The sequence below is a fragment of the Carettochelys insculpta genome, chromosome 32 (genome assembly GCF_033958435.1).
Source record: "Carettochelys insculpta isolate YL-2023 chromosome 32, ASM3395843v1, whole genome shotgun sequence".
NCBI lineage: Eukaryota > Metazoa > Chordata > Testudines > Carettochelyidae > Carettochelys > Carettochelys insculpta.
In genome coordinates, this window is record NC_134168.1 from 2,714,208 (window position 1) to 2,739,729 (window position 25,522).

The 25,522-nt window shown below is 60.4% G+C and overlaps 2 protein-coding genes across 3 annotated transcripts in view; one reads left to right on the top strand and one right to left on the bottom strand.

Annotated features, from left to right (window-relative positions):
- LOC142004534 (uncharacterized) overlaps positions 1-25,522 on the top strand; it is a 194,983-nt gene that overhangs the window by 39,220 nt on the left and 130,241 nt on the right. The gene's annotated exons all lie outside the window — the stretch shown is intronic.
- On the bottom strand, positions 107-24,679 carry ZNF219 (zinc finger protein 219). Of its 2 annotated transcripts, none has more exons than XM_074982262.1 (5): positions 24,490-24,679; positions 8,661-8,768; positions 4,997-6,425; positions 4,091-4,222; positions 107-1,611 (listed from the first exon to the last, which is right to left on the bottom strand). In XM_074982262.1, the coding sequence occupies exons 2-5, from the start codon at positions 8,664-8,666 to the stop codon at positions 920-922; spliced, it is 2,259 nt and encodes a 752-aa protein (XP_074838363.1). In that variant the 5' UTR covers positions 8,667-8,768; positions 24,490-24,679; the 3' UTR covers positions 107-919. The 2 variants fall into 2 exon arrangements, with proteins under 2 accessions (XP_074838363.1, XP_074838364.1); XM_074982263.1 differs by having other exon boundaries at positions 24,587-24,675.

Sequence of the window (25,522 nt, forward strand, 5' to 3'; positions counted from 1 at the left end):
AGGCCATGGAACTTGGGGGGGCCAGGCCCAAGTTGCAGGCCACGGCTGTGGGGGTGTTTGCCATCAAAGACGTACGCCAGCCTCCAGGGAGGGCAGCAATCCCATTTGTTCAGTATCTTTTTATTCCCAGTTTCCATTTTTCTACAAGAAAAGAATAAAAAAAATAGAGAAATCTACGGATCGTCCAGCTGCCACGAGAACCATTGCCACGATGGACACAAGGCCCAGCGCCGAGCAGGTGGCCGCAGGAGGAGGCCACAGCCACGAGTGCTGAGGAGAGTGAGCTGCAGCATGAGCCCCCATGGTGACCAGGCCAGGGTGGGACACTCACCCATCTGCAAGGACCAGCTGCCTCTGCCCCGGACCGCTTCGTGGGCAGCCCTCCGTGGCCCAGAGCTAGACAGACCCATGGCCTGCACCAGGGCCTCCATCAGCAAAACAACACTGGAACTGACAATGGAGAGTCTACAGACACTAGGAAACTACCAAACAACCCCAGGGAAGAGCATCTGCCAGCCAGAGCCCCCAGCTCCCTGCCATCCACTGCCCCTACCAGCCAGGGGACCCCAACTCAGCTCTCCCCCACCAGCCACCAGCTCCCGCCAGCCAGAGCGCCTGACACAGCCTGCTGGAGCCAGTGCAGGGCAGCAGGGGCTCTCCGCTCCCCACGGCTCTGCCCCTCGCTGGTGTAACCCCTCAGTGGCTCTGTGTCCCCCCAGCCACCCCGTGGCCCAGCTGGCTCACTGTCCCTACCACTCTACCTGCTAGCGAGATCTCCCGCCCAGTGTTAGTGTTTCACGTCTACCCTACAGGCCCCTGTGCCCGGCTCTTCCGACTAGTGGGAGCACTGGGGGTCACGTCTCTACCCCTCCCAGGCACTGAGGTGTCCAGGCCCCGTCAGGAGAGCCGGACCCCCAGCTCAAGCCAGCATCAGCTCCCGCTCCCCTTGCCTCTCCTTCAGCTCCATGTCCCTGGGAGCTCCAGGGGGCTGGTGGGATGTGGGGGCCATGGTGGCAGGGGGCTGCTCCCCGGCTCCAGGCCCCTGGTCCTGGGGCGGTGGGGGCTGCTCCCCTTCATGCCCCAGGCAGGTGAGGGGCCTGGCGAGGGGGGCCGCAGCAGGCCGGCGCCCCCGGGCCTTGCGGCTGTGGTGGACCTGCAGGTGCAGGGCCATGAGCTGCAGGGCGGAGGTGGCAAAGGGGCAGAAGAGGCAGCGGTGCAGGGTGGGTTCCCCAGACGGCTCCCCCTCCAGCGCCGGCCGCAGTGACAAGTCCAGCGGCTCAAAGTCGGCTCGGCCGGGGCGCAGGGCTCGGCTGGCGCAGGCCGGCTTGCGCCGGGAGGACCGGGGTGGGTGCTCCTGGCTGGCCGTGCCCCAGGCCTGTGGCAGGACAGCCCCGTGGTACTTCTCAGCTCCTGGCAGCAGCAGCTCCGGTGGGAAGGAGGGTGGCTTGCTGTGGGCACCGGGGCTGCTGCGGCCCCGCAGCGCCAAGGACGGGGCCCCATCTGTGCCTGCGCTGGGCTTCTGCTCCCGGTGGTGGCGCTGCAGGTGGTACTTGAGGGAGCCAGACTGGGTGCCAGCGTAGTCGCAGTGTGGGCACTTGTAGGGGCGCTCACCTGCCAGAGGAGAGGGACGTCAGAGCGTGCCGGGGAGCCCCGTGACCGAGGCGAGAATGAGGGCGGGATACACGGGAGATGCAGCCAGGGGCAGAGCCAGGCCGGGCCTGCACCAGCTGCGTTTCGCACCGGGGGAGCTTGCTGGGCCTGCATGTTACCTGCATATACACGATGCAGGTACATTACACGCAGGTACGTGATACGTGTATGCTACAGGCACTGACACTGCACGCATGCTACACGCAGGTACATGATACGTGTACGCTACAGGCACCGACACTGCACGCACGCTGCACACAGGTACGTGATACGTGTACGCTACAGGTACCGACACTGCATGCACGTTACACACAGGTACGTGATACGTGTACGCTACAGGCACCGACACTGCATGCACGTTACACACAGGTACGTGATACGTGTACACTACAGGCACCAACACTGCACACAAGCTACACGCAGGTACATGATACGTGAACACTACAGGCACCGACACTGCACGCACACTGCACACAGGTACATGATACGTGAACACTACAGGCACCGACACTGCACGCACACTGCACACAGGTACATGATACGTGAACACTACAGGCACCCACACTGCATGCATGCTACACACAGGTACGTGATACATGTACGCTACAGGCACCAACACTGCACACAAGCTACACACGGGTATGTGATACATGTACGCTACAGGCACCGACACCGCACACAAGCTACACGCAGGTACATGATACGTGTACGCTACAGGCACCAACACTGCACACACGCTACACACACGTACGTGATATGTGTACACTACAGGCACCGACACTGCATGCACACTACATGCAGGTACATGATACATGAACACTACAGGCACCGACACTGCACACACGCAGGTACACGATACGTGTACACTACAGGCACCAACACTGCACACACGTTACATGCAGGTATGCAATACGTGTACACTACAGGCACCAACACTGCACACATGTTACACACAGGTACGTGATACGTGTACACTACAGGCACCGACACTGCACACACGCTACATGCAGGTACCGACACTGCACACACACTGCACACAGGTACGTGATATGTGTACACTACAGGCACTGACACTGCACACACATTACATGCAGGTATGTGATATGTGTACACCACAGGCAATGACACTTCACGCATGCTACACGCAGGTACGTGATACGTGTACGCCACAGGCACTGACACTGCACGCATGCTACACGCAGGTACGTGATACGTGTACGCCACAGGCACATATATAATTCGCACATGCTACCTGCATGCACGTGACGCAGGTATGCTACAGGCACTCCCACTCATGCTGTACGCACTCTATAGGCACATGTATGCCATGTGCACATGCTACACTACATGCAAGCTACCTACATGTCCACTCCATGAACACAGCATGCACACAGGACACACAGTTTGTGGCCACTGCGCACATATGTATACACTCTACAGGCATGCACACTACACACACACTGTTTATGGACACTACTCATGGACACACTGCATGCACACTACATGCACACTGTTCATGCACACTACTCACACACACACTGTGCATGCACACTACACACACACTGTGCATGCACACTCCTTGCACACACTTAATGTACACTACTCATGCACAAGGTGTGTACACATTACTCACACAATGTGCATTCACACTACATGCACACACTGCATGCACACTACTCACGCATACACTGTGCACGTACACTACACACACACTGTCCATGCACACTCCTCACACACACTGTTCATACACACCACTCTGGCACACACTGTACACACATTACTCATGCACACTACAAATGCACATGGCACATGCCTTCCGTAGACACGCACACGGAGTGCACACACGCTACGCTACTAGCAGGACAGATGGACAGGGACACAAACACAGATGTGCAGACGGACAAACCGAGACAGGCCCTCCTGGCTCCCTGGGGTGTTTCACTTTCTCCCAGTTCCTCCCACCCCACTACCAACCCCCGCCTGTGCCCCAAGCCCAGGCAATGCGGTGCTGGGCAGTCAGCGCTCCAGGGGTGCGCAGGTGGGGACAAGTCGAGACGCTGGCCACGCTGGGCTGACATTTGTGGTTTCCCACAGGGGCCAGTTTCTCTGCTGCAAACCAGTTGCAACTTTGCAGCCGCCTTGTCCCTGGCTCCCAGGCCGGGTGGCCCAGCCGTCCCAGCCCACCGCGTACACAACACATGGACGTAGGCCCATGGCTGCCCCTTCTGCAGTGGCCCCGTCGCCCCCAGCCGGAGCCCACGCCAGGGTGTCATCCGGCTGCAGCCTGCTCCGTGGCCCAGGGATGGAACCAGCCAGGCTGCCCCGCCTGCAGCCAGCGCGGGTGCTGCACGGCACCGCCAGACCAGGGCTCCGTGTGCGGCATGGCGCCGGCCAGCCGGAGAGAGCCTGGCAGCTCCCTGCCCCACCCGCACCAGCTCACCTGTGTGGACACGCAAGTGCACCTTGAGGTGGTGGGAGGAGCGGAAGGTTTTCCCACAGTAGGGACAGTCCTTGCCTGATGCACCGCGGGCCCCATCTGGGCGCAGGGCTCCCCCGCGCAGCCCCTTCTCCTCTGCACAGACAGAAGGGATGGCCTGAGACAGGAGACAGGGCTGCAGGCCAGCGAGGAGGCCAAGGGACGTGCAGGTGGCAGGGACAAGCGGGGACTGTGGGGTAGGTACTCACCATGTATCCCCCAGCTGGGCAGTGCTGTGGTGCAGGACAAGGGGGGTGGGGAACTGATGTGGGGGGACAGACACACCCCGAGCCAGGCAGGGCCGTGGTTCCAGGGGCTTTTGGGGGAGGGTTGCAATGGGGAGGGGCTGTGGGCAGGTGGGGGTCTGGGGGCTGTACACACCCCTGAGCCAGGCAGGGCCCTGGTCCCGGGGGCTTTCGGGGGAGGGTTGCAATGGGGTGGGGCTGTGGGCAGGTGGGGGTCTGGGGGCTGTACACACCCCTGAGCCAGGCAGGGCCGTGGTCCCGGGGGCTTTTGGGGGAGGCTTGCAATGGGGAGGGGCTGTGGGCAGGTGGGGGTCTGGGGGCCGTACACACCCCTGAGCCGGGCAGGGCCGTGGTCCCGGGGGCTTTCGGGGGAGGGTTGCAATGGGGTGGGGCTGTGGGCAGGTGAGGGTCTGGGGGCTGTACACACCCCTGAGCCAGGCAGGGCCCTGGTCCCGGGGGCTTTCGGGGGAGGCTTGCAATGGGGAGGGGCTGTGGGCAGGTGGGGGTCTGGGGGCCGTACACACCCTGAGCCGGGCAGGGCTGTGGTCCTGGGGGCTTTTGGGGGAGGGTTGCAATGGGGAAGGGCTGTGGGGTGGGCAGTTGGGGGTCTGGGGGCCGTACACACCTTGTGCCCCCGGGCTGGGCAGGGCCACGCTCCAGCCAGGACCCATGCTGGAACCACCGCTGGTGTCCGTGGGCAGCCCGTGTCCGGCGGCCGCGTGAAGTGAGGCCAGAGCCCCCAGGGCTGGGCCCCGGGCCCAGTTGCCGTCCTGCAGCCGGTGGCTGCGGCTGTGCAAGGCCAGCTGCTGGTAGGTGGCGAAGGCCCGGGCGCAGTCGGGGCAGCGGTGCTGGTCCTCGTCCCGGGGCGCTGGACCCCCGCCTGGCCGCCGGCGCTCCCCCCACAGCCGGGCCGCCGCCTCCTGCCCGCTCTCCACTGCCCGGGCCGTGGCCTGCAGCCGCTCGGCACAGCTGGCCTCGCCCGGCGGGCGCAGCTCCAGGTACGCCAGGCAGGAGCCCGGCTCGGCCTTCTCGGGGGCCGGCAGGAAGGCGGGGTACAGCGCCTCGTAGGGCGGCCTCTGCCCGCGGGGCGGCGTGGGGCCCCCGCCGGGCGCCCGCTCCCCCGGCAGACCCAGCTTGCTGAGATGCACCTTCATGTGGTTCTTGAGGAACCAGGGCTCCTTGAAGCAGCGCCCGCAGACCTGGCACTTGTGGTCGAAGGAGTCCTTGTGCTTGCGCATGTGACCCTTGAGGAACCAGGACTGGGTGAAGGCCTGGCTGCACACCGGGCACCGGAACTCAGCCGGGGGCGCCGGGGCGGCGGGTGGGCCGTGGGCCTCCCGGCTGTGCCGCTGCAGCTCGGCCTCCTGGGTGGCGGCGAAGGGGCACTGCCCGCACTTGTAGGGCTGGTGCAGGATGCGCAGGTGCCGCTCCCGCTCGCCCGCCGTCCGGAACTTGCCCTTGCAGAAGGGGCAGCGGAAGGTGGGCGGGGGCTGCGGTGCCGGGGGGGCAGGTGGTGGAGCGGGCGGTGGGGCGGGCGGGGGCGGCTCTTCCTCTTCTTCCTCCTCCTCCTCCTCCTCCTCCTCCTCACCCTCGCTGGCGGCGGGCGGCCCATGGCGCAGCAGCGCCCGCTCCTCCAGCTCCAGCAGCAGGCGGCTCTGCTGGCTGAGGCGGGCGCAGGCCTCGGGGCGGTGGGAGCGCAGGTGCAGGCGCAGGAGGCCACGCTGGGCGGCTCGGTGCCCGCAGTAGGGGCAGGTGAAGGGTGTGGCACGGGCGTGGATCCGCGTGTGCAGCGCCAGGATGCTGTTGAAGCGGAAGCGCTTGCCGCAGACGGCGCAGGGGAAGGGCCGGGCCCGGCGGCCGCCACCCACCCCCAGCGCCGGGCCCGGCCCGTTGAAGTAGCGCTGCAGGTCCAGCTCGCGGTTGAAGGCCGGGTTCTCGGCCAGGCCGGGGGACGGTGGAGGCTCCTGCGGCAGCGGGGGGGACGGCAGGGCTGCGCTGCTGGCGGGGCTGGAGTCCACAGCCTTCTGGGGGGATGGCGACCGCGGGCCCAGCGCCTGCAGGGATGAGAGGGGAGGCAGCGGTTACCAGCCGCCTCCCAGCGCCCACCGGTTGGAGAGTCCTGAGAGACGAGCCCAGGCCAGGAAACCACGCTGAGTTCGGCCCGGAGAGTGACAGACACAGCCGCACAGCAGGAGGCTGCAGACCCCAGCCCATCGCTGTGAGGTTGTGGGGGTAGCTGCCCCCAGTGTGACTGACACAGCGACACAGCCCATCGCTGGGGGGAACAACCCCCAGTGTGACTGACACAGCCACTGTTCGGATGAGTGAGAGTCACTCCTGCCTGCGGACGGGGTGCAGAGCCTGGGGACCCCTGAACCGCATTACAGAGCTTCTAGGAGGTGGGCATGCACCATCACTTGCCTGCTGAGGTGCTGATGGGAAAGTGACCTGGAGAACTGGCCAGGTGAACCCCACAGTGCTCTGGTCCTGACTGATAGCCAGAGAAACCGAGGGGTGCTCTGCCCTGGTCTGGGGGAGGGCTCCCAGCTGGAGCTACAGGATCCTACCCCGCTAGAGCTGGGCTTGCCAGTCCGGTGTCCCTGGACCCAGGCAGAGAGAGGGAACAGGTTCCCATCCCTTCCCAGGCCGAGCTGCAGAAAGATCCCTCCTCGCAGAAGCTGAGGGACCTGGCTGGCCTCAGCCCATCCCTGGGACATGTGGGGGAGGGCTGCAGGGAGGGATTCCTGTGGGAAAAGGGATTCCTATACCCAGAATGGGTGCCCACATGCAAAGGGGAGGTCCGGGTGCAGCTAGACCTGGCCTCTCTCTGACCAGCTGACTCCTGCCCCACAGACAGAGGCCGGGGAGGTGCTGCATTCACACCGACAGCTGTTCTCTGACAGACCCAGACGCACTGACTTGGCTGTCCAGCGAACAGAGACAGGTGCCCACACTCCTCTCAAGTGCGAGCTGTTCAGAGCCACAGGGAAGACGGCTCAGGACATAGAACGGGAGAGCCAGGTCATTCGGGCTCTGGGGGTTATCCAACTGTCCGCCAACCCCTGCCTCTCCCGTGGTGCTGGTCCCCAAAAGGATGGGCCAGGACAGTTTTGTGTGGACTATCACAACCTCAATGCCAGCACCTTGTTGGATGCTTACCCATGCCCAGGCCTGACACCGTCCTGGACAAGCTCGGTGGAGCCCGCTACCTCACCACTATAGACCTCCCCAAGGGGTCCTGGCAAGTGCCATTGGACCAAGATACCCAGCTCAAATTGGCGTTGCTCACCGCGGTGCGGCTCTCATGAGGTCCTGGTCCTGACTTGCAGTCCCAGTGGGGCACTGGCCACCTTCCAGAGCCTGGTGGACCAGCTGCTGAGGGGTGGCAGAAGGTTTCGCCCTGGCTTACATGGACGACATTTGCATCTTCAGCCAGACATGGGAGGACCATGTGTCCCAGGTCAAGCAGGTGCTGGACTGACTCCAGAAGGCCGGGCTGATTATCAATGCAGGGAAGTGCCAGGTGGGGATGGCTGAGGTGACCTACCTGGGCCACAAGGTGGGCGGCAGCTGCTTAAAGCCAGAGCCGGCTAAAGTGGAGACCGTCAGAGACTGCCCAGTGCCTCAGACTAAGAAGCAGGTCCAGGCCTTCATTGGGATGGCGGGGTACTACCAGAGCCCCCCATGAGCTCATGGGAATAAGGGGACTTCGAAGTAGGCGGCATCCTTTCGAAAAGGAGCCCCGTCTGGACGCGCCGCGCGGTGGCAAGGAGCGTCAATTTCGAAGCGCGGCTGCCGCCCGCATGCTAATGAAGCGCTGAATATGCATTTCAGCGCTTCATTAGTAAACTTCGAAATGGCCATTTGCATGGCCATTTCGAAGTTTGGGGCACGTGTAGACACAGCCTTGGTGTGATAATGGCTCAATGGCCCTCCAGGCCCTCCATAACCTAGACAACCAGGTGACCCTTTCCTCCCCTGGGAAACAGGACAAAGGCGGGAGTGGGGGGCTTGGCTGCTTTAAAGGGGAACTGGGCTGGTGAGTGAGGCAGCCTGGTGTGGCTGAAGAGGGAGGAAGGGGGCCAGGGCCTGGCTCGGGGACCCCTCTGGGCCCCCCTTCCCAAGACACTTTGTACTGATGGCCTCTGGTTCCTGTGCTGACCAGTCTGTTCTGCGCTGTGCCCCGTCTCTCAATAACCTTCTGTTCTCTGTGCCAGATGAGAGGCCCAGCTGCCTGCGAATGGGGTGCAGGGCCGGGGGACCCCACACGCCGGCACACAAGCACTCACCTCCATGGTGCAGGGATCACATGCTGCGGTGTGCTCGATCAGCAGGGCAGGGGCAGCCGAGGGGGTGGGGCCGGAGGCATCTTCAAACCCAGCAGCCAGCGGCACCAGCTGCAAGAGAATAAGGTGACGTGCTGGGACGGACTCCACCGCTCATGGACTCATGCCCAAGGGATCACTGTGGGGAACACTGGGCAGGGGGCCTGAGTCCAAAAGCGCAGGGACAGCGAAAAGGAAGACGACAGGTCGAAGGGGCTCGGGGAGCCGAAAGGGGAGGAGGCTGGAATGCCTCCCAAAGCAGCACACAGGGTGTGAGCTCAATGCCCCAAACAAGGGGGATTCACAGGGGTGACTGAGGCAGGACCCCAAACAAGGGGAATTCACAGGGGTGGCAGAGGCAGGACCCCAAACAAGGGGGATTCACAGGGGTGGCAGAGGCAGTGCCTCTAACAAGGGGGATTCACAGGGGTGACGGAGGCAGGACCCCAAACAAGGGGGATTCACAGGGGTGACTGAGGCAGTGCCACTAACAAGGGGGATTCACAGGGGTGACGGAGGCAGGACCCCAAACAAAGGGGATTCACAGGGGTGAGGGAGGCAGGACCCCAAACAAAGGGGATTCACAGGGGTGGCAAAGGCAGTGTCCCAAACAAGGGGGATTCACAGGGGTGACTGAGGCAGGACCCCAAACAAGGGGGATTCACAGGGGTGGCAGAGGCAGTGCCCCAAACAAGGGGGATTCACAGGGGTGACTGAGGCAGGACCCCAAACAAGGGGAATTCACAGGGATGACTGAGGCAGTGCCCTAAACAAGGGGGATTCACAGGGGTGACTGAGGCAGGACCCCAAACAAGGGGGATTCACAGGGGTGGCAGAGGCAGTGCCCTAAACAAGGGGGATTCACAGGGGTGACTGAGGCAGGGCCCCAAACAAGGGGAATTCACAGGGGTGACTGAGGCAGGGCCCCAAACAAGGGGGATTCACAGGGCTGGCAGAGGCAGTGCCACTAACAAGGGGAATTCACAGGGGTGACTGAGGCAGGACCCCAAACAAGGGGGATTCACAGGGGTGACTGAGGCAGGACCCCAAACAAGGGGAATTCACAGGGGTGACTGAGGCAGTGCCCTAAACAAGGGGAATTCACAGGGGTGACTGAGGCAGGGCCCCAAACAAGGGGAATTCACAGGGGTGACTGAGGCAGGGCCCCAAACAAGGGGGATTCACAGGGCTGGCAGAGGCAGTGCCACTAACAAGGGGAATTCACAGGGGTGACTGAGGCAGTGCCCTAAACAAGGGGGATTCACAGGGGTGGCAGAGGCAGTGCCCCAAACAAGGGGGATTCACAGGGGTGACTGAGGCAGGACCCCAAACAAGGGGAATTCACAGGGATGACTGAGGCAGTGCCCTAAACAAGGGGGATTCACAGGGGTGACTGAGGCAGGACCCCAAACAAGGGGGATTCACAGGGGTGGCAGAGGCAGTGCCCCAAACAAGGGGGATTCACAGGGGTGACTGAGGCAGGACCCCAAACAAGGGGAATTCACAGGGGTGACTGAGGCAGTGCCCTAAACAAGGGGGATTCACAGGGGTGACTGAGGCAGGGCCCCAAACAAGGGGAATTCACAGGGGTGACTGAGGCAGGGCCCCAAACAAGGGGGATTCACAGGGGTGACTGAGGCAGGGCCCCAAACAAGGGGGATTCACAGGGGTGACTGAGGCAGGACCCCAAACAAGGGGGATTCACAGGGGTGACTGAGGCAGGGCCCCAAACAAGGGGAATTCACAGGGGTGACTGAGGCAGGGCCCCAAACAAGGGGGATTCACAGGGGTGACTGAGGCAGGACCCCAAACAAGGGGAATTCACAGGGGTGACGGAGGCAGGACCCCAAACAAGGGGATTCACAGGGGTGACGGAGGCAGGGCCCTAAACAAGGGGGATTCACAGGGCTGGCAGAGGCAGGACCCCAAACAAGGGGGATTCACAGGGGTGACTGAGGCAGGGTCCCAAACAAGGGGGATTCACAGGGGTGACTGAGGCAGGGCCCCAAACAAGGGGGATTCACAGGGGTGACTGAGGCAGGGCCCCAAACAAGGGGAATTCACAGGGGTGACTGAGGCAGGGCCCCAAACAAGGGGGATTCACAGGGGTGACTGAGGCAGTGCCCCAAACAAGGGGATTCACAGGGGTGACTGAGGCAGGACCCCAAACAAGGGGGATTCACAGGGGTGGCAGAGGCAGGGCCCCAAACAAGGGGGATTCACAGGGGTGGCAGAGGCAGGGCCCCAAACAAGGGGAATTCACAGGGGTGACTGAGGCAGGGCCCCAAACAAGGGGGATTCACAGGGGTGGCAGAGGCAGTGCCCCAAACAAGGGGATTCACAGGGGTGACTGAGGCAGGACCCTAAACAAGGGGGATTCACAGGGCTGGCAGAGGCAGTGCCCTAAACAAGGGGAATTCACAGGGGTGACTGAGGCAGGGCCCCAAACAAGGGGGATTCACAGGGCTGGCAGAGGCAGGACCCCAAACAAGGGGATTCACAGGGGTGACTGAGGCAGGGCCCCAAACAAGGGGAATTCACAGGGGTGGCAGAGGCAGTGCCCCAAACAAGGGGGATTCACAGGGGTGACTGAGGCAGGGCCCCAAACAAGGGGATTCACAGGGGTGGCAGAGGCAGTGCCCCAAACAAGGGGGATTCACAGGGGTGACTGAGGCAGGGCCCCAAACAAGGGGATTCACAGGGGTGGCAGAGGCAGGGCCCCAAACAAGGGGATTCACAGGGGTGACTGAGGCAGGGCCCCAAACAAGGGGATTCACAGGGGTGGCAGAGGCAGTGCCACTAACAAGGCAGAACTACTCTAGATCTGCTGGAAATGCTCGTCCTAATACACCCTAATAGCCTTCTGGGCTACAAGGACACCCTGTTGTCTCATGTCCAGCCTCTCATCCACTATAATCCCCGGGTCCCTTTCTGCTGCGCTGCTGCTGAGCCAGTGGGTCCCCAGCCTGTAACAGTGCTTGGGATTCTTCCACCTCAAGGGCAGGACTCCGCGTGTCTCCTTGTTGAACCTCATCGGATTTCTTTTGGCCCAACTCTCCAATCTGTCTAGGTCTCCCTGGACCCTGTCCCGACCTTCCAGCACATCTGCTTCTCCCCCAGCTGAGTGTCATCCGCAATCCCTCCCCTCGTCCAGGTCATTGATCCATCCCCTCAGCCAGGCTCACAGCAGCTCCAGGGCTCACCTATCCCCATGTCTGGGCAGGGAAGGGTTTTCTCTGGCTCAGCTTGTCAGAGCCCCCAGAGTGTTTCCCTGCCTGTGGCAGCCTGGGGTAGGGCACTTTCTGTGTGCACTATTGTGACTGGGGGCTTCTCTGTAACTTGCAGCTCTCACATTGAATTTTAAGGCCGTCAGTGCCTCAGCCAGCAGGGCTCAGGGCTCCATCACAGGAAGTGTAGGGTGGCTCTGTAGCTGGCCATGGCCAGCAGCTTGGGTGAAGCTGCTGCTTGGGGAGGCAAGTTCCCTGTAGCCCTGGCCGGCCCTGTACCTCCAGCCCTGCTCTGCCCAGGCCCCCAATCTCCCTCACCCACTCTCTGCTCGCCCCTGCCAGCCAAATCCCTGAAACCCAATGCAGCAAATATTTAAACAAAACAAAACACAACAAAACAAAACACAACACAACACGCCTCTAACATTTCTTCCTAAAGAAAACAGCACATCTTCCACTGCAAGGAGACTGGGAGGACTGGACATCTGAAAACACCTGACGCAAAGCACAAAATTTGGGAATAAAAATGGCCAGGCACCAGGGATTTGATATACCCTGAAGTTTGTCAGAGATTTACTTCCGAAAGCTTCGCAGTAAGGGCAAGTCAGCTGTCCTGCTGAACACAATGGTAAATAATATGGATACACAATGCAGCTCTTCTCTGTTTTACATTTTCTTCACTGATATAGCTAAGCTGACTTTATGTTTTAAATATATGCTTGAGCCTTTCCCTGTAATCATTCCTGATTACTACATATTTAAACTCACCAAAACAAAGACATTTTAAATTAATCAGTCAGAGCGGGTTAAGGTGTTCATAACAAAGTTCATTGCTTTTAGGAAAAGGGAATGGTCATTTATTTTGTGTGAGCTCCATAACAATAGACCTTTATGAAATTTCATCATACTGTATTTGGAAGCATAAATTTTCGTGCACAAAGACCCGATTCATCAGATTCACAAGTGTGGGGGGGACAGTGTTTTCACTGCAGCTTCCATCCAGCAATCTCCAACCCATCCTGGACAGCGATCCTTTGCTCTCACAGACCTTGGGAGGCAGGCCTGTCCTCACCTACAGACAGCCTGCCAACCTTAAACAAATTCTCACTGGCAACTATAGACCACAACACAGTAACTCTAAACCTGGAACCAATCCCTGCAACAAACCTCACTGCCAACTCAGCTCACGTATCTACACCAGCAGTATCATCACAAGACCTAACACCAACCACACCATCAGGGGCTCCTTTCCCTGCACATCTACCAATACAATATGTGCCATCATGTGCCAGCAATGCCCCACTGCAATTTACATTGGCCAAACTGGACAGTCTCTACGTAAAAGAATAAATGGACATACATCAGACATCAGGAATGGTAACATACGAAAACCTGTAGGAGAACACTTCAATCTCCCTGGACACTAAGTAACAGATTTAAAAGTTGCAGTCCTACAACAAAAAAACTTCAGAAACCGACTCCAAAGAGAAACTTCAGAGCTGCAATTCATTTGCAAATTTGACTCCATCAACCAAGGACTGAACAGAGACTGAGTGGCTGACCAATTACAAAAGCAGTTTCTCCTCAGTTGATGTTCACACCTTTGCCTTAGCTACTGCTAACCAGCCACATCCTCCCTGTCTGAACAGACCTGTTTTCTCCTTTCTTGATGTTCAAACAGCTCCACATTAACTGCTGATATTGGGCCACATCCTCCGTGACTGAACAGACCTTGTCAGCCCTGGCCATCCCTTTTACTGGGACCCCACTCTTTAAACCCTCCCCTGAAACACTCCACTCCCACTCATGGATCTGACGAAGCGGGTCTTTGCCCACAAAAGCTTATGCTCCAAGTTATCAATTAGTCTATAAGGTGCCACTGAACTTCTTGCTGTTTTTGAAGACACAGCCTGAGATGGCTACCCCTCTGGTACTTACACGGTATGTTTATGTTAAAATATGTTTCCAGATTTTAGGCATAACCAAGGATTTTATGCCAAGGTACTGACTGAGGTAGAGGGTTCTCTTAAAACTAACTCATCAAAAAGTCAGAAGTAAAGAAAGGGAAACTCATTTGTGGAGCTATCTGGAAGATAAGGGATGTTATCCCTTTCAGAGCTCTCCTCCGCAGCGGGTGAAAGGAGAGCAGAGGTGGACAGGAAGACCTTGAAAGCAAGATTTCACACTATAGTAGTGAAATGGTGAATTTTAGATCAGGGTGGTCTTGTTAAGAATTTACTTAAAAACCTGTATGTCTAAGAGCCAAGCCTTTAAGGCGAACGCTGGATGCTCAGCTGTGCTACGCATGGGTTTTTGGGAGATGCGATTTTTATAATAGTTAGCAACAAACCGATGTAATATTTAAGGCACGTGCTACACTATTACAGTATCCACAACTGTCTTGCTCAGTAAGTTGAGACACTGGCAGTGTATACCCCTGGCTTGGCACAGGACTGTGAAATGGGTTCACTCCCACTTAATGGCTCTTGGACTGGCTCAATGTTATGTGGCGTGATGTGCCAGGCACGATGGCTTTTCCCTGTGACGTAAGCTAGCTACAGTCTGGGGAAGACTCACAAAGCTGCTCTAGCCTGCGTGGGAGCCAACAGGAGATGTCAGAACAGGAATAGGAAGGGGAGGTTAAGCAGTAAGGCCCAGGGAAGGCACAGCATCCTTTTGCATCTTATACCCACAGCCAGCAGATCACACTGCACCAGCCTGAGACCTCATTATGGCTGCTATGAGACATCAGCATCAGGCAAACACAAACCAGCGTCACACGGCAACTCCCTCCCGCACCCTGACACTGGTGTCACACGGCGATTCCCTCCCCCGCTCTCACACTAATATCACATGGTGATTCCCTCCCACACCCTGACACTAGTGTCACACGGCGATTCCCCCCCCACCCCGACACTAGTGTCACATGGTGATTCCCTCCCCTGCTCTGACAATGGTGTCACATGGCGATTCCCTCCCCTACTCTGACACTAATATCACACGGCGATTCCCTCCCACACCCTGACACTAGTGTCACATGGCGATTCCCCCTGACACTAGTGTCACATGGTGATTCCCTCCCCTGCCCTGACACTATCACATGACAATTCCTTCCCACACAGACACTAGTGTAACACACCGAGTCCTTCCCCTGCCCTGACACTAGTGTCACACAGCAATTCCCTCCTGCACCCTGACACTAGTGTCACAGTGATTCCCTCCCCGTCCTGACACTAGTGTAATGGGGCGATTCCCCCCCCACCGTCCTAATACTAGTTTCACACGGTGATTCCCTCCCCTGCTCTGACACTAATATCACACGGCGATTCCTTCCCGCACCCTGACACTAGTGTCACACAGTGATTCCCTCCCCCACCCTGACACTAGGTTCACACAGTGATTCCCACCCCTGCTCTGACACTAATATCACACAGCGATTCCCTTCCGCACCCTGACACGAGTATCACATGGCAATTCCCTCCCCTGCTCTGACACTAATATCACACGGCGATTCCCTCCCACACCCTGACACAAGTGTCACATGGTGATTCCCTCCCCTGCCCTGACACTATCACATGACAATTCCTTCCCACACAGACACTAGTGTAACACACCGAGTCCTTCCCCTGCCCTGACACTAGTGTCACACAGCAATTCCCTCCTGCACCCTGACACTAGTGTCACAGTGATTCCCTCCCCGTCCTGACACTAGTGTAATGGGGCGATTCCCCCCCCACCGTCCTAATACTAGTTTCACACGGTGATTCCCTCCCCTGCTCTGACACTAATATCACACGGCGATTCCTTCCCGCACCCTGACACTAGTGTCACACAGTGATTCCCTCCCCCACCCTGACACTAGGTTCACACAGTGATTCCCACCCCTGCTCTGACACTAATATCACACAGCGATTCCCTTCCGCACCCTGACACGAGTATCACATGGCAATTCCCTCCCCTGCTCTGACACTAATATCACACGGCGATTCCCTCCCACACCCTGACACAAGTGTCACATGGTGATTCCCTCCCCTGCTCTCACACTAATATCACACGGCAATTCCTTCCCGCACCCTGACACTAGTGTCACACGGCGATTCCCTCCCCTGCTCTGACACTAATATCACACGGCGATTCCTTCCACCACCCTGACACGAGTGTCACATGGCGATTCCCCCCAACACTAGTGTCACACGGCGATTCCCTCCCCCCAACACCAGTGTCACACGGTGATTCCCTCCCCTGCTCTCACACTAATATCACACGGCTATTCCTTCCCGCACCCTGACACTAGTGTCACACGGTGTGATGGGGTTCTGGGGTCCCCCAAGCTCTGCACCCTGTCTGCAGGCAGGAGAGTCTCTCACTCAGCAGGAAAACAGCAGGTTTATTAGCCGACAGGACACAGCATCGTACAGAGGAGTCAGTACAGCCGGCAGAGACAGCCAGTCCCATCCATGTTGGGGAGAGGAGGCCCCGAGGGGCCCCCAGAGCTGGGGCCTGGCCCCCTCCTTTGTCTCTGTCTCTCTCTCTCTCCCAGCCCAGACTAACTGCTTCCAACTCCCAGTTCCAATTCAAACCCCTCAGGCTCCACCTCCTCCTTTGTCTGCAGTACAAATGTGTTACCTGGTCATCAAGGTTACCCTCAGCAGGAGCCCCACACCCTCTGTGAGCCACACACACACACACAGGTATCCCCCACTCCATCACATACGGCAATTCCCTCCCTTGCTCTGACACTAATATCACATGGCGACTCCCTCCCACACCCTGACACGAGTGTCACACGGCGATTCTCCCCCAACACTAGTGTCACACAGCGATTCCCTCCCCTGCCCTGACACTAGTGTAACGAGGCAATTCCCCCCCCTGCCCTGACACTAGTGTTACATGGCGATTCCCCCCTGCTCTGACACTGGTGTCACACAGCGATTCTCTCCCACACCCTGACACTAGTGTCACATGGTGATTCCCTCCTCTGCCCTGACACTAGTGTCACAAGGCGATTCCTTCCCGCACCCTGACACTAGTGTCACACGGCGATTCCCTCCCTTGCTCTGACACTACTATCACACAGCGATTCCCTCCTGCACCCTGACACGAGTGTCACATGGTGAGCCCCCCCGACACTAGTGTCACACAGCGATTCCCTCCCCTGCCCTGACACTAGTGTCACACGGTGGTTCCCTCCCCCTCCCTGACACTAGTGTAACGGGGCAATTCCCCCCCCAACCTGACACTAGTTTCACACGGTGATTCCCTCCCCTGCTTTGACACTAATATCACATGGCGATTAATTCCCACACCCTGACACTAGTGTCACACGGCGATTCCCTCCCCTGCCCTGACACTAGTGTCACACGGCAATTCCCTCCCCCCGACACTAGTGTCACACAGCGATTCCCTCCCCTACTCTGACACTAATATCACACGGCGATTCCCTCCCACACCCTGACACTAGTGTCACATGGCGATTCCCCCCCAACACTAGTGTCACATGGTGATTCCCTCCCCTGCCCTGACACTAATATCACATGACAATTCCTTCCCACACAGACACTAGTGTAACACACCGAGTCCCTCCCCTGCCCTGACACTAGTGTCACACGGCAATTCCCTCCCCCCGACACTAGTGTCACACGATGGTTCCCTCCCCCTCCCTGACACTAGTGTCACACAGCAATTCCCTCCCCTGCCCTGACACTAGTGTCACACGGTGGTTCCCTCCTCCCCTGACACTAGTGTAATGGGGCAATTCCCCCCCCCACCCTGACACTAGTGTCACATGGCGATTCCCTCCCATACCCTGACACTAGTGTCACACAGTGATTCCCTCCCCCCACCCTGACACTAGTGTGACACGGCGATTCCCTCCCGCACCCTGACACTAGTGTCACACGGCGATTCCCTCCCGCACTCTGACACTAGTGTCACACAGCGATTCCCTCCCCTGCCCTGACACTAGTGTCACATGGCGATTCCCTCCTGCACTCTGACACTAGTGTCACACAGCGATTCCCTCCCTTGCCCTGACACTAGTGTCACACAGTAATTCCCTCCTGCACCCTGACACTAGTGTCACACAGCGATTACCCCCCCTGCGCTGACACTAGTGTCACACAGCAACGAAGGATCCTGTGGCACCTTATAGACTAACAGAAAAGTTTTGAGCATGAGCTTTCGTGAGCACAGACTCACTTCATCAGATGCTGGTCTTGGAAATCTGCAGGGCCGGGTATGAATAAGCCAGAGCAAGGGTGGGGATAACAAGGTTAGCTCAGTCAGCAAGGGTGAGGCTTACTACCAGCAGTTGATCTGGAGGTGTGAACACCAAGGGAGGGGAAGCTGCTTTTGTATTTAGCCAGCCATTCACACACAGTCACACATTCACACACATGGTTTAAATCGTGATGGGAACTTTCTGAGTCACTATAGGGGCTTGTCTGCATACTTGGCTCAATCTAATTCTTGATCTTCCCCCCCACCCCTCCACTCTCTGATTTGCTCACCTTGATTATCTTTTTCTGATTTGTCCTCCTTGCTTACTGTTTGTGGTTCTCTGTGTCTCAAATATTGAGTCTGTTCTGGTCTGGCTCTGGGCTGAAGAAGTGGGTCTGTCCCACGAAAGCTCACCTAACAAACCATTTTGCTAGTCTTTAAAGTGCTACTTGACTGCTTTTTGTTTTGACATTCACACACAGTCATTCACACGGCGATTCCCTCCCCTGCCCTGACACTAGTGTCGCACGGCGATTCCCTCCTGCACCCTGACACTAGTGTCACACGGCAAGTCCCTGCCCCTCCCCCACACCAGCGTCACACGGTGATGCCCATCCCTGATGCCAGTGTCAGGTCCTTGTGCCTGCCCTGCAGGGCTGCCCGAGGTGGGGGCAGTCCAGCCATGCCGGAGCAGCCCTGTGTGGCGGCCCGTGGGCGGGGGGGGCAGCATCTGGGGAGGCCGACCGTGTAACAGGTTAACCAATTACACAGGATTTTACATCTGTAGCCCAGGTCTAGTCGCCCCGGACACGTCCCCAGATAGAGTTGTCCAGGCCTAGCAGAGGCCCCCCCAGCTCCCTGCTGCAGAGCTCCCCAGCGCTGGGATCCCTGCTGCCATCTCTGGATGCTGGGAAGAGGGATCTGACCTGCATCTCCCCCTTTGGCCCCTGGGGCAGGTGCTCCCAGCCCCCGCCCCAAGCCCCAGGCTGCTGCTCTGCCTGGCCCAGTGACTGCCCACTCTCCCTGGGACCCTGGAGGCCTTTGGGCCTTCCCCAGCACACCAGGATGCCCCAGGTGCAGGGCCCCCGCAGGGATTGAAGCTGAAAGGACTTTACTCAGCCTTGCCTCTGACTCCCTGGGCCTGCCGGGACCCTGACTCTGAAAGGCCACGGGCCAGGCTGCCAGGGACACGTCACTTGAGAGAGGTGCGGCAAGGCCTGGGGACAGTACAGGGCTCAGCTTTGGGGCTGCAGCTCCTGCGGGGTCAGGGGGATATTTCCCCGCTCCCCTGCACAGCTGGTCGCAGGGATCTGGTGGGATGGGAGGGATCAGCCCCAGCGGGCGAGGAAATCCTGGGTGTGGCTGGCCCAGCGAATTCTGCCGTAGACACTTGACTGGTGGGTCTTGCTCAGGATCAAACCAACTGTCAGGAATTTTCCCCAGACCAGAGTTGCCAGGAGCTGGGGGATGTCCCTCGCCCTCCTTGGCCGCATGCTGGCAGCGTCAGGCACATCCCACCTACTCCTTTCCCTGCCGGGCAGCCACCAGTCTCTGCGGCCACACACAACGGTGTTCTCAGCTCTGATGGGTGCGGTTGCAGCCAGGCAGTTGGGCGCCTCCTGCCTTGGGTCTGCCTGTGCGAGGAGGAGTTGTGAAAAAAGCTGCCCAACCTCTACTTAGCAACGACTGCACCTTCACCTTGCTCCCTGGTCAGTACCAGGTCCAGCTGGCGGGCACAGCCACGACCCGAGGACCCAGAGCACAGCAGAGCTGCTGCAGCGCGGGCTGCCTGTGTGTGCAGAGTGCCCGGGGCAGTCCCCCAGGAGAACACTTCCCTCAGCCATGCAGCTCACTGCAGGCTCCCTGCCATGCCTGGGGCAGCTGCTGTGCCCACCTGCACCATTTCAGGGCTGGTCTGGAGGGGCAGCAGGCGGAGGCGCAGCTGGGCACCATGGAGAGGAGCTGGCAGGGAGCATCCCCAAGGGCAGCAGCAAGGCACGGAGCAAACACCCCAGGTGCCGCTCACCAAACAGGGAGACGCTTCCCTGGGGCTTCCGACGCTGTGCTGTGAAAATGCCAATTTAAACCTTCACAAGGAAACAACTGGTTTTCTGTGGGTGGGGGGAGGGGCCCATAGCCCTTCCCAGCCCACACAGCCTGCACTCGGGGGAGGCTTCCAGTGGAGACGGGCAGTGGTACATCCCCTATGCTGCCCAGCCCCTGCCGGCGTGAGCCACAGGGCAGATGGGCAGAGGTACATCCCCCCAGGGCAGATGGGCAGTGGTACATCCCCCTACGCCCCCGCCCCCAGCCCCTGCTGGGGTGAGCCCCAGGGCAGACGGACAGTGGTACATCCCCTGCCCAGCCTGTGCCAGGGTGAGTCCCAGGGCACACGGGCAGTGCCGGGTGAGCCCCAGGGGAGACTGGCCACAGTTTGAGGCTTCAGCCAGCCCATTTCCAGGCCAGGGTTGGCCTAGTGACTGGACTGGACTGGACTCGATTGGCCCGTGTACTGTTGCCTGGCCAGGGGCTCCGTGCACGCAGCCTGGAGGCACACCCCACTTGGCATGGACAGCGAGGAGCCAGGGCTCTGCTCCAGGCTGGCTATGCCCTGCCCTGCCCAGACCCTCTGGCACCCCAGTGACCTCCTGGCCTGAGCAGCTGGCCCCACAGAACGACAGGCAGTGCCAGGGCAGGGCTGCGCTACAGCCCTCCAGCCCAGCCCTTCTGCCCCCCGGGGCAGGTGCTGGCACTGGGGCAGTAGCAGTGCAGATTTAACTGCCCTGCTGGGCTCATCCTGACCGTTCCTGCCTCACACGCCAAGCCGGAGCACTCACACAGCTGGCACGAGGCATTGTCACCCTAACATGCCAGCGGAGACAGCCTGTTCCACCGGCTCGGCAGGCCTGGCACACAGACGCCTCTCCTCTGCGTGGGGCAAACAGTGCCTTTCAGTGTCTGTCTCCTCCCGCCCCACCGTTCTCACCCTGTTGGAATGGCTGCCCCCTGCTTTGTCCCCTGTTCTCACAGTGTCAGAACGGCGGTTCCCCGCTTTGTCCCCTGCTCTCGCGGTGTCAGAATGGCGGTTCCCCGCTTTGTCCCCCGTCTCTCATGGTGTCGGAACGGTTGTTCCCCACTTTGTGCCCTGTTCTCACAGTGTCGGAATGGCTGTCCCCCACTTTGTCCCCTGCTCTCGCGGTGTTGGAATGGCTGTTCCCCGCTTTGTCCCCTGCTCTCGCGGTGTTGGAATGGCTCTCCCCGACTTTGTCCCCCATCTCTCGCGGTGTCGGAACAGCTGTTCCCCGCTTTGTGCCCTGTTCTCACAGTGTTGGAATGGCTGTTCCCCGCTTTGTCCCCTGCTCTCGCGGTGTTGGAATGGCTGTCCCCCACTTTGTCCCCCATCTCTTGCGGTGTCGGAACAGCTGTTCCCCGCTTTGTGCCCTGTTCTCACGGTGTCGGAACGGCTGTCCCACGCTTTGTCCCCTGCTCTCATGGTGTTGGAATGGCTGTCTTCCGGTTTGCCCCCGTCTCTCGCGGTGTCAGAACGGCTGTCCCCCGCTTTGTCCCCTGTTCTCGCAGTGTCGGAACGGCTGTCCCCTGCTTTGTCCCCTGTCTCTCGCGGTGTCAGAACGGCTGTCCCCCGCTTTGTCCCCTGTTCTCGCAGTGTCGGAACGGCTGTCCCACGCTTTGTCCCCTGCTCTCATGGTGTTGGAATGGCTGTCTTCCGGTTTGTCCCCCGTCTCTCGCGGTGTCAGAACGGCTGTCCCCCGCTTTGTCCCCTGTTCTCGCAGTGTCGGAACGGCTGTCCCCTGCTTTGTCCCCTGTCTCTCGCGGTGTCAGAACGGCTGTCCCCCGCTTTGTCCCCTGTCTCTCGCGGTGTCAGAACGGCTGTCCCCCGCTTTGTCCCCTGTTCTCACGGTGTCGGAACGGCTGTCCCACGCTTTGTCCCCTGCTCTCATGGTGTTGGAATGGCTGTCTTCCGGTTTGTCCCCCGTCTCTCGCGGTGTCAGAACGGCTGTCCCCCGCTTTGTCCCCTGTTCTCGCAGTGTCGGAACGGCTGTCCCCTGCTTTGTCCCCTGTCTCTCGCGGTGTCAGAACGGCTGTCCCCCGCTTTGTCCCCTGTTCTCGCAGTGTCGGAACGGCTGTCCCCCTGCTTTGTCCCCCGTTCTTGCAGTGTTGGAACCGCTGCCCCCTGCTTTGTCCCCTGTTCTCGCAGCGTCAGAACAGCTGCCCCTCGCTTTGTCCCCCCTGGTTCTCATGGTGTCAAAACAGCTCCCCCCCAACTTTGCCTCCCCTGTTCTCATGGTGTTGGAATGGCTGCCCCCCATTCTCCCACTGTCGGAACAGCGGCCCCCTGCTTTGTCCCCCGTTCTGGTGCTGTCTGAACGGCTGCCCCCTGCCCTGGCTGAACGGCTGCCCCCTGCCCTGTCCCCCATTCCTGCATTGCCGGAATAGCTACCCCCTGCTTTGTCCCCCACTTCTCACGTTGTTGGAACAGCTCCCGCCCCCCCGCCTTGTCCCCCGTTCTCACAGCACCGAAACAGCTGTCCCTTTGCTTTGTCCCCCCATTCTCACGCTGTCAGAACGGCTGCCCCGCGATTTGTCCCCCCTTCTCGCACTGTCAGAATGGCTGCCCCCCGCTTTGTCCCCCATTCTCACGGTGTCAGAACAGCTGCCCCCCGCTTTGGCCCCTGTTCCCGTGGTGTCGGAATGGCTGCCCCCGCCCCAGCTTTGTGCCCCATTCTCGCTGTGTTGGAACAGCTGTCCCCCGCTTTGTCCCCCATTCTTAGGGTGTTGGAATGGCTGCCCCCCGCTTTGTCCCCTGTTCTCACGCTGTCGGAACAGCTGCCCCCCCTGCTTTGTCCCCCGTTCTCGCAGTGTTGGAACGGCTGCCCCCCCCGCTTTGCCCCCTGTTCTCGCACTGTCGGAACAGTTGCCCCCCGCTTTGCCCCCTGTTCTCGCACTGTCGGAACAGTTGCCCCCCACTTTGCCCCCTGTTCTCGCGCTGTCAGAACAGTTGCCCCCCGCTTTGCCCCCTGTTCTCGCACTGTCGGAACAGCTGCCCCCCCCTCCCCGCTTTGCCCCCTGTTCTCGCGCTGTCGGAACAGCTGCCCCCCCCGCTTTGTCCCCTGTTCTCGCGCTGTCGGAACAGCTGCCCGCCCCTCTTTGCCAGACCGGGTGCCTCAGGCCTGTGGTTTCAGTCTCTCCCCAAAGGAACGTTCCCAGCCCCTCCTCATTCTCAGCCGTTGTAGGAGCTCGCCCTGGGGATGGGGCTCTAGCAGGGCCACCCCCCAGCCATTAACGGTGCTGGGACTCCCTGCCCAGCGTCCTACCACCAGGGTTAGTCTTCACGCACACAGGCTGCCCCTGGCTCTCCGTGCCTGCCCAGGGCCACCACACAGGGCCCTGCCCCAGGGTACGTGCAGGCCCCAGGCTTGGGTTGCTGCTCCTGCATCCCAAGCCCTGCGCAGAGCCGGCACCAGCCCTGCACAGGCCCCAGGAGTCCCTGGCAGATGGCGGGTTTGCCCTCCCTGTGGTTGTCTTTCCCCTTCCCTGCTGGGGCCGACGAGGTGCCACATGGCCGGGGAAGCGGCCCAGAGGAGAGGGGAGCGCCAGGCCTCAGCTAAGCCCTGAGCCCCAGCCAGGCCCTCATTTCCCAGCTGGCTCTGCTCGCCGGCGTGCACCTGTCCCAGCGAGGGGCGGGGGAGGCAGCCGGCCCTGCACAAGGGCTTTATCCACAGCATCCCCTCCCCCGCCCACCCAGCCGGCTGCACAAACTTCTGGGCCCCGCGTGAAAGCAGCCCAAAGAAGAAGGATTAAGTCCATCTGCCCCCCGCCGCTGGGAGAGAGGCTGTCCAGCCCCCCCTGGGACGCCCCGGCAACTGTTGCCCTTCCCGGCCCGGCCTTGCCCCTGCGCCCCCAGCTGGGAGAGTGCCCCCCCACCCGCACCGGAGCCCAGACAAGTGCGGGATTGTCCCCCGGCCCCTTCCCGCAGCCCGGAGAACAAAAGGAGCCGCAGCAGCAGCAGCAGCGCCCGCCTGACTTCTTTGTGCCACTTGTGTTCATGCAAAGCAGCACATTCCAGCTGGCCCCTGTGCCCCCCGCCCAGCCTGTGCGCCCCAGCCTCCCAGCACCCTGTGCCCCCGGCCTGAGACCTAGACCCCCCCACCCCCAGCCCCGGCCCCGGCCCCGGCCCCGGCCCCGGCGCGCGCCTGCCAGACAAAGGGCTGCCCTAGGGAGCAGGCCCACCGGGCCAGGAACCCCCTCTACCCCCGCCAACGGGGAGCCCCAGCAAAAGTTGAGTTACTTTTCCCTGCCCCCCCCCACACTGGGCCCGCTGCCCCCACCTGCACGGCACCTGCTCCCACGCTGGAGGCAGGGCGGGCGCCTCGCCATGGGGCCGCGGGGGCGCTGGCGTGGGCCGCACGCGGCACAGCTACTCACGGGCCGGCGGAGGCGACAGCTGGGGAGCCCCCCGCGCCAGCGCCGGCTGGGGCTGACTGAGGCGAGGCGAGCAGAGCGGCAGGGCCGGCCTCCCCCTCATTGTACGGAGCAGGCATGCATGCAGCAATTTGCATTTTTTAAGCTTTTCATCACTGCACAGGCAGCGCCGGGAGTTCGCTCTCCCGCTCTCCGCCCAGCGCAAAATGGTGGCAGGGCCGCGGGTGGGGGGTCCCCACACGGGCCGGGCTGCCCCGCAGGGGAGAGCAGGGCCCAGCCCTGACCCCCCTCTTTTCCCTTTGTTCAGACACTGACATTTGGTAGAGTCCTGGTTATTGATCACAGCATTAAAGAGACAGCCACCAAAGACAGCTGAGCAGGTCGGGGTGCAGGCGAGGGCAGCAGCCCAAAGACAGGCTGGCTGAGGGAAGATGATGCTCCAGGGACCCGGCGCACCTTGCAGGGGGTCACAGACACAGGGAAGGGGTGTGGGGCCATGGGGGGGCCCTCAGTCCCTGAGATGGCAGGAGGGGGCTCCAGGCTGGTCTCACAATTGGGGGTCACAGCCCCATTGCATGTGGCCCCTCTCCTGGGGGGTGCCAGCCCCAAACTGGTGGATCCGGGGGCCTGTCTCTTGGGGGGGGTGTCCCAGCCCAGCACTGTGGGTCATGGGGCCCGTCTCTTGTGGGGGGGCATCCCAGCCCAGCACTGATGGGTCCTGGGGCCCATCTCTTGGGGGGGGCGTCCCAGTCCAGCATTGGTGGGTCCTGGCACCTGTCTCTTGCGGCGTCCCAGCCCAGCACTGGTGGGTCCTGGGGACCATCTCCTGGGGGATTCCAGCCCAGCACTTGGGGGGGGTCCCACGGCCTGTCCCCTAGGGGTCCCAGCCCAGCACTGGGGAGTCCCAGGGCCTGTCTATTGTGGTGGTGCTGGCTTGTG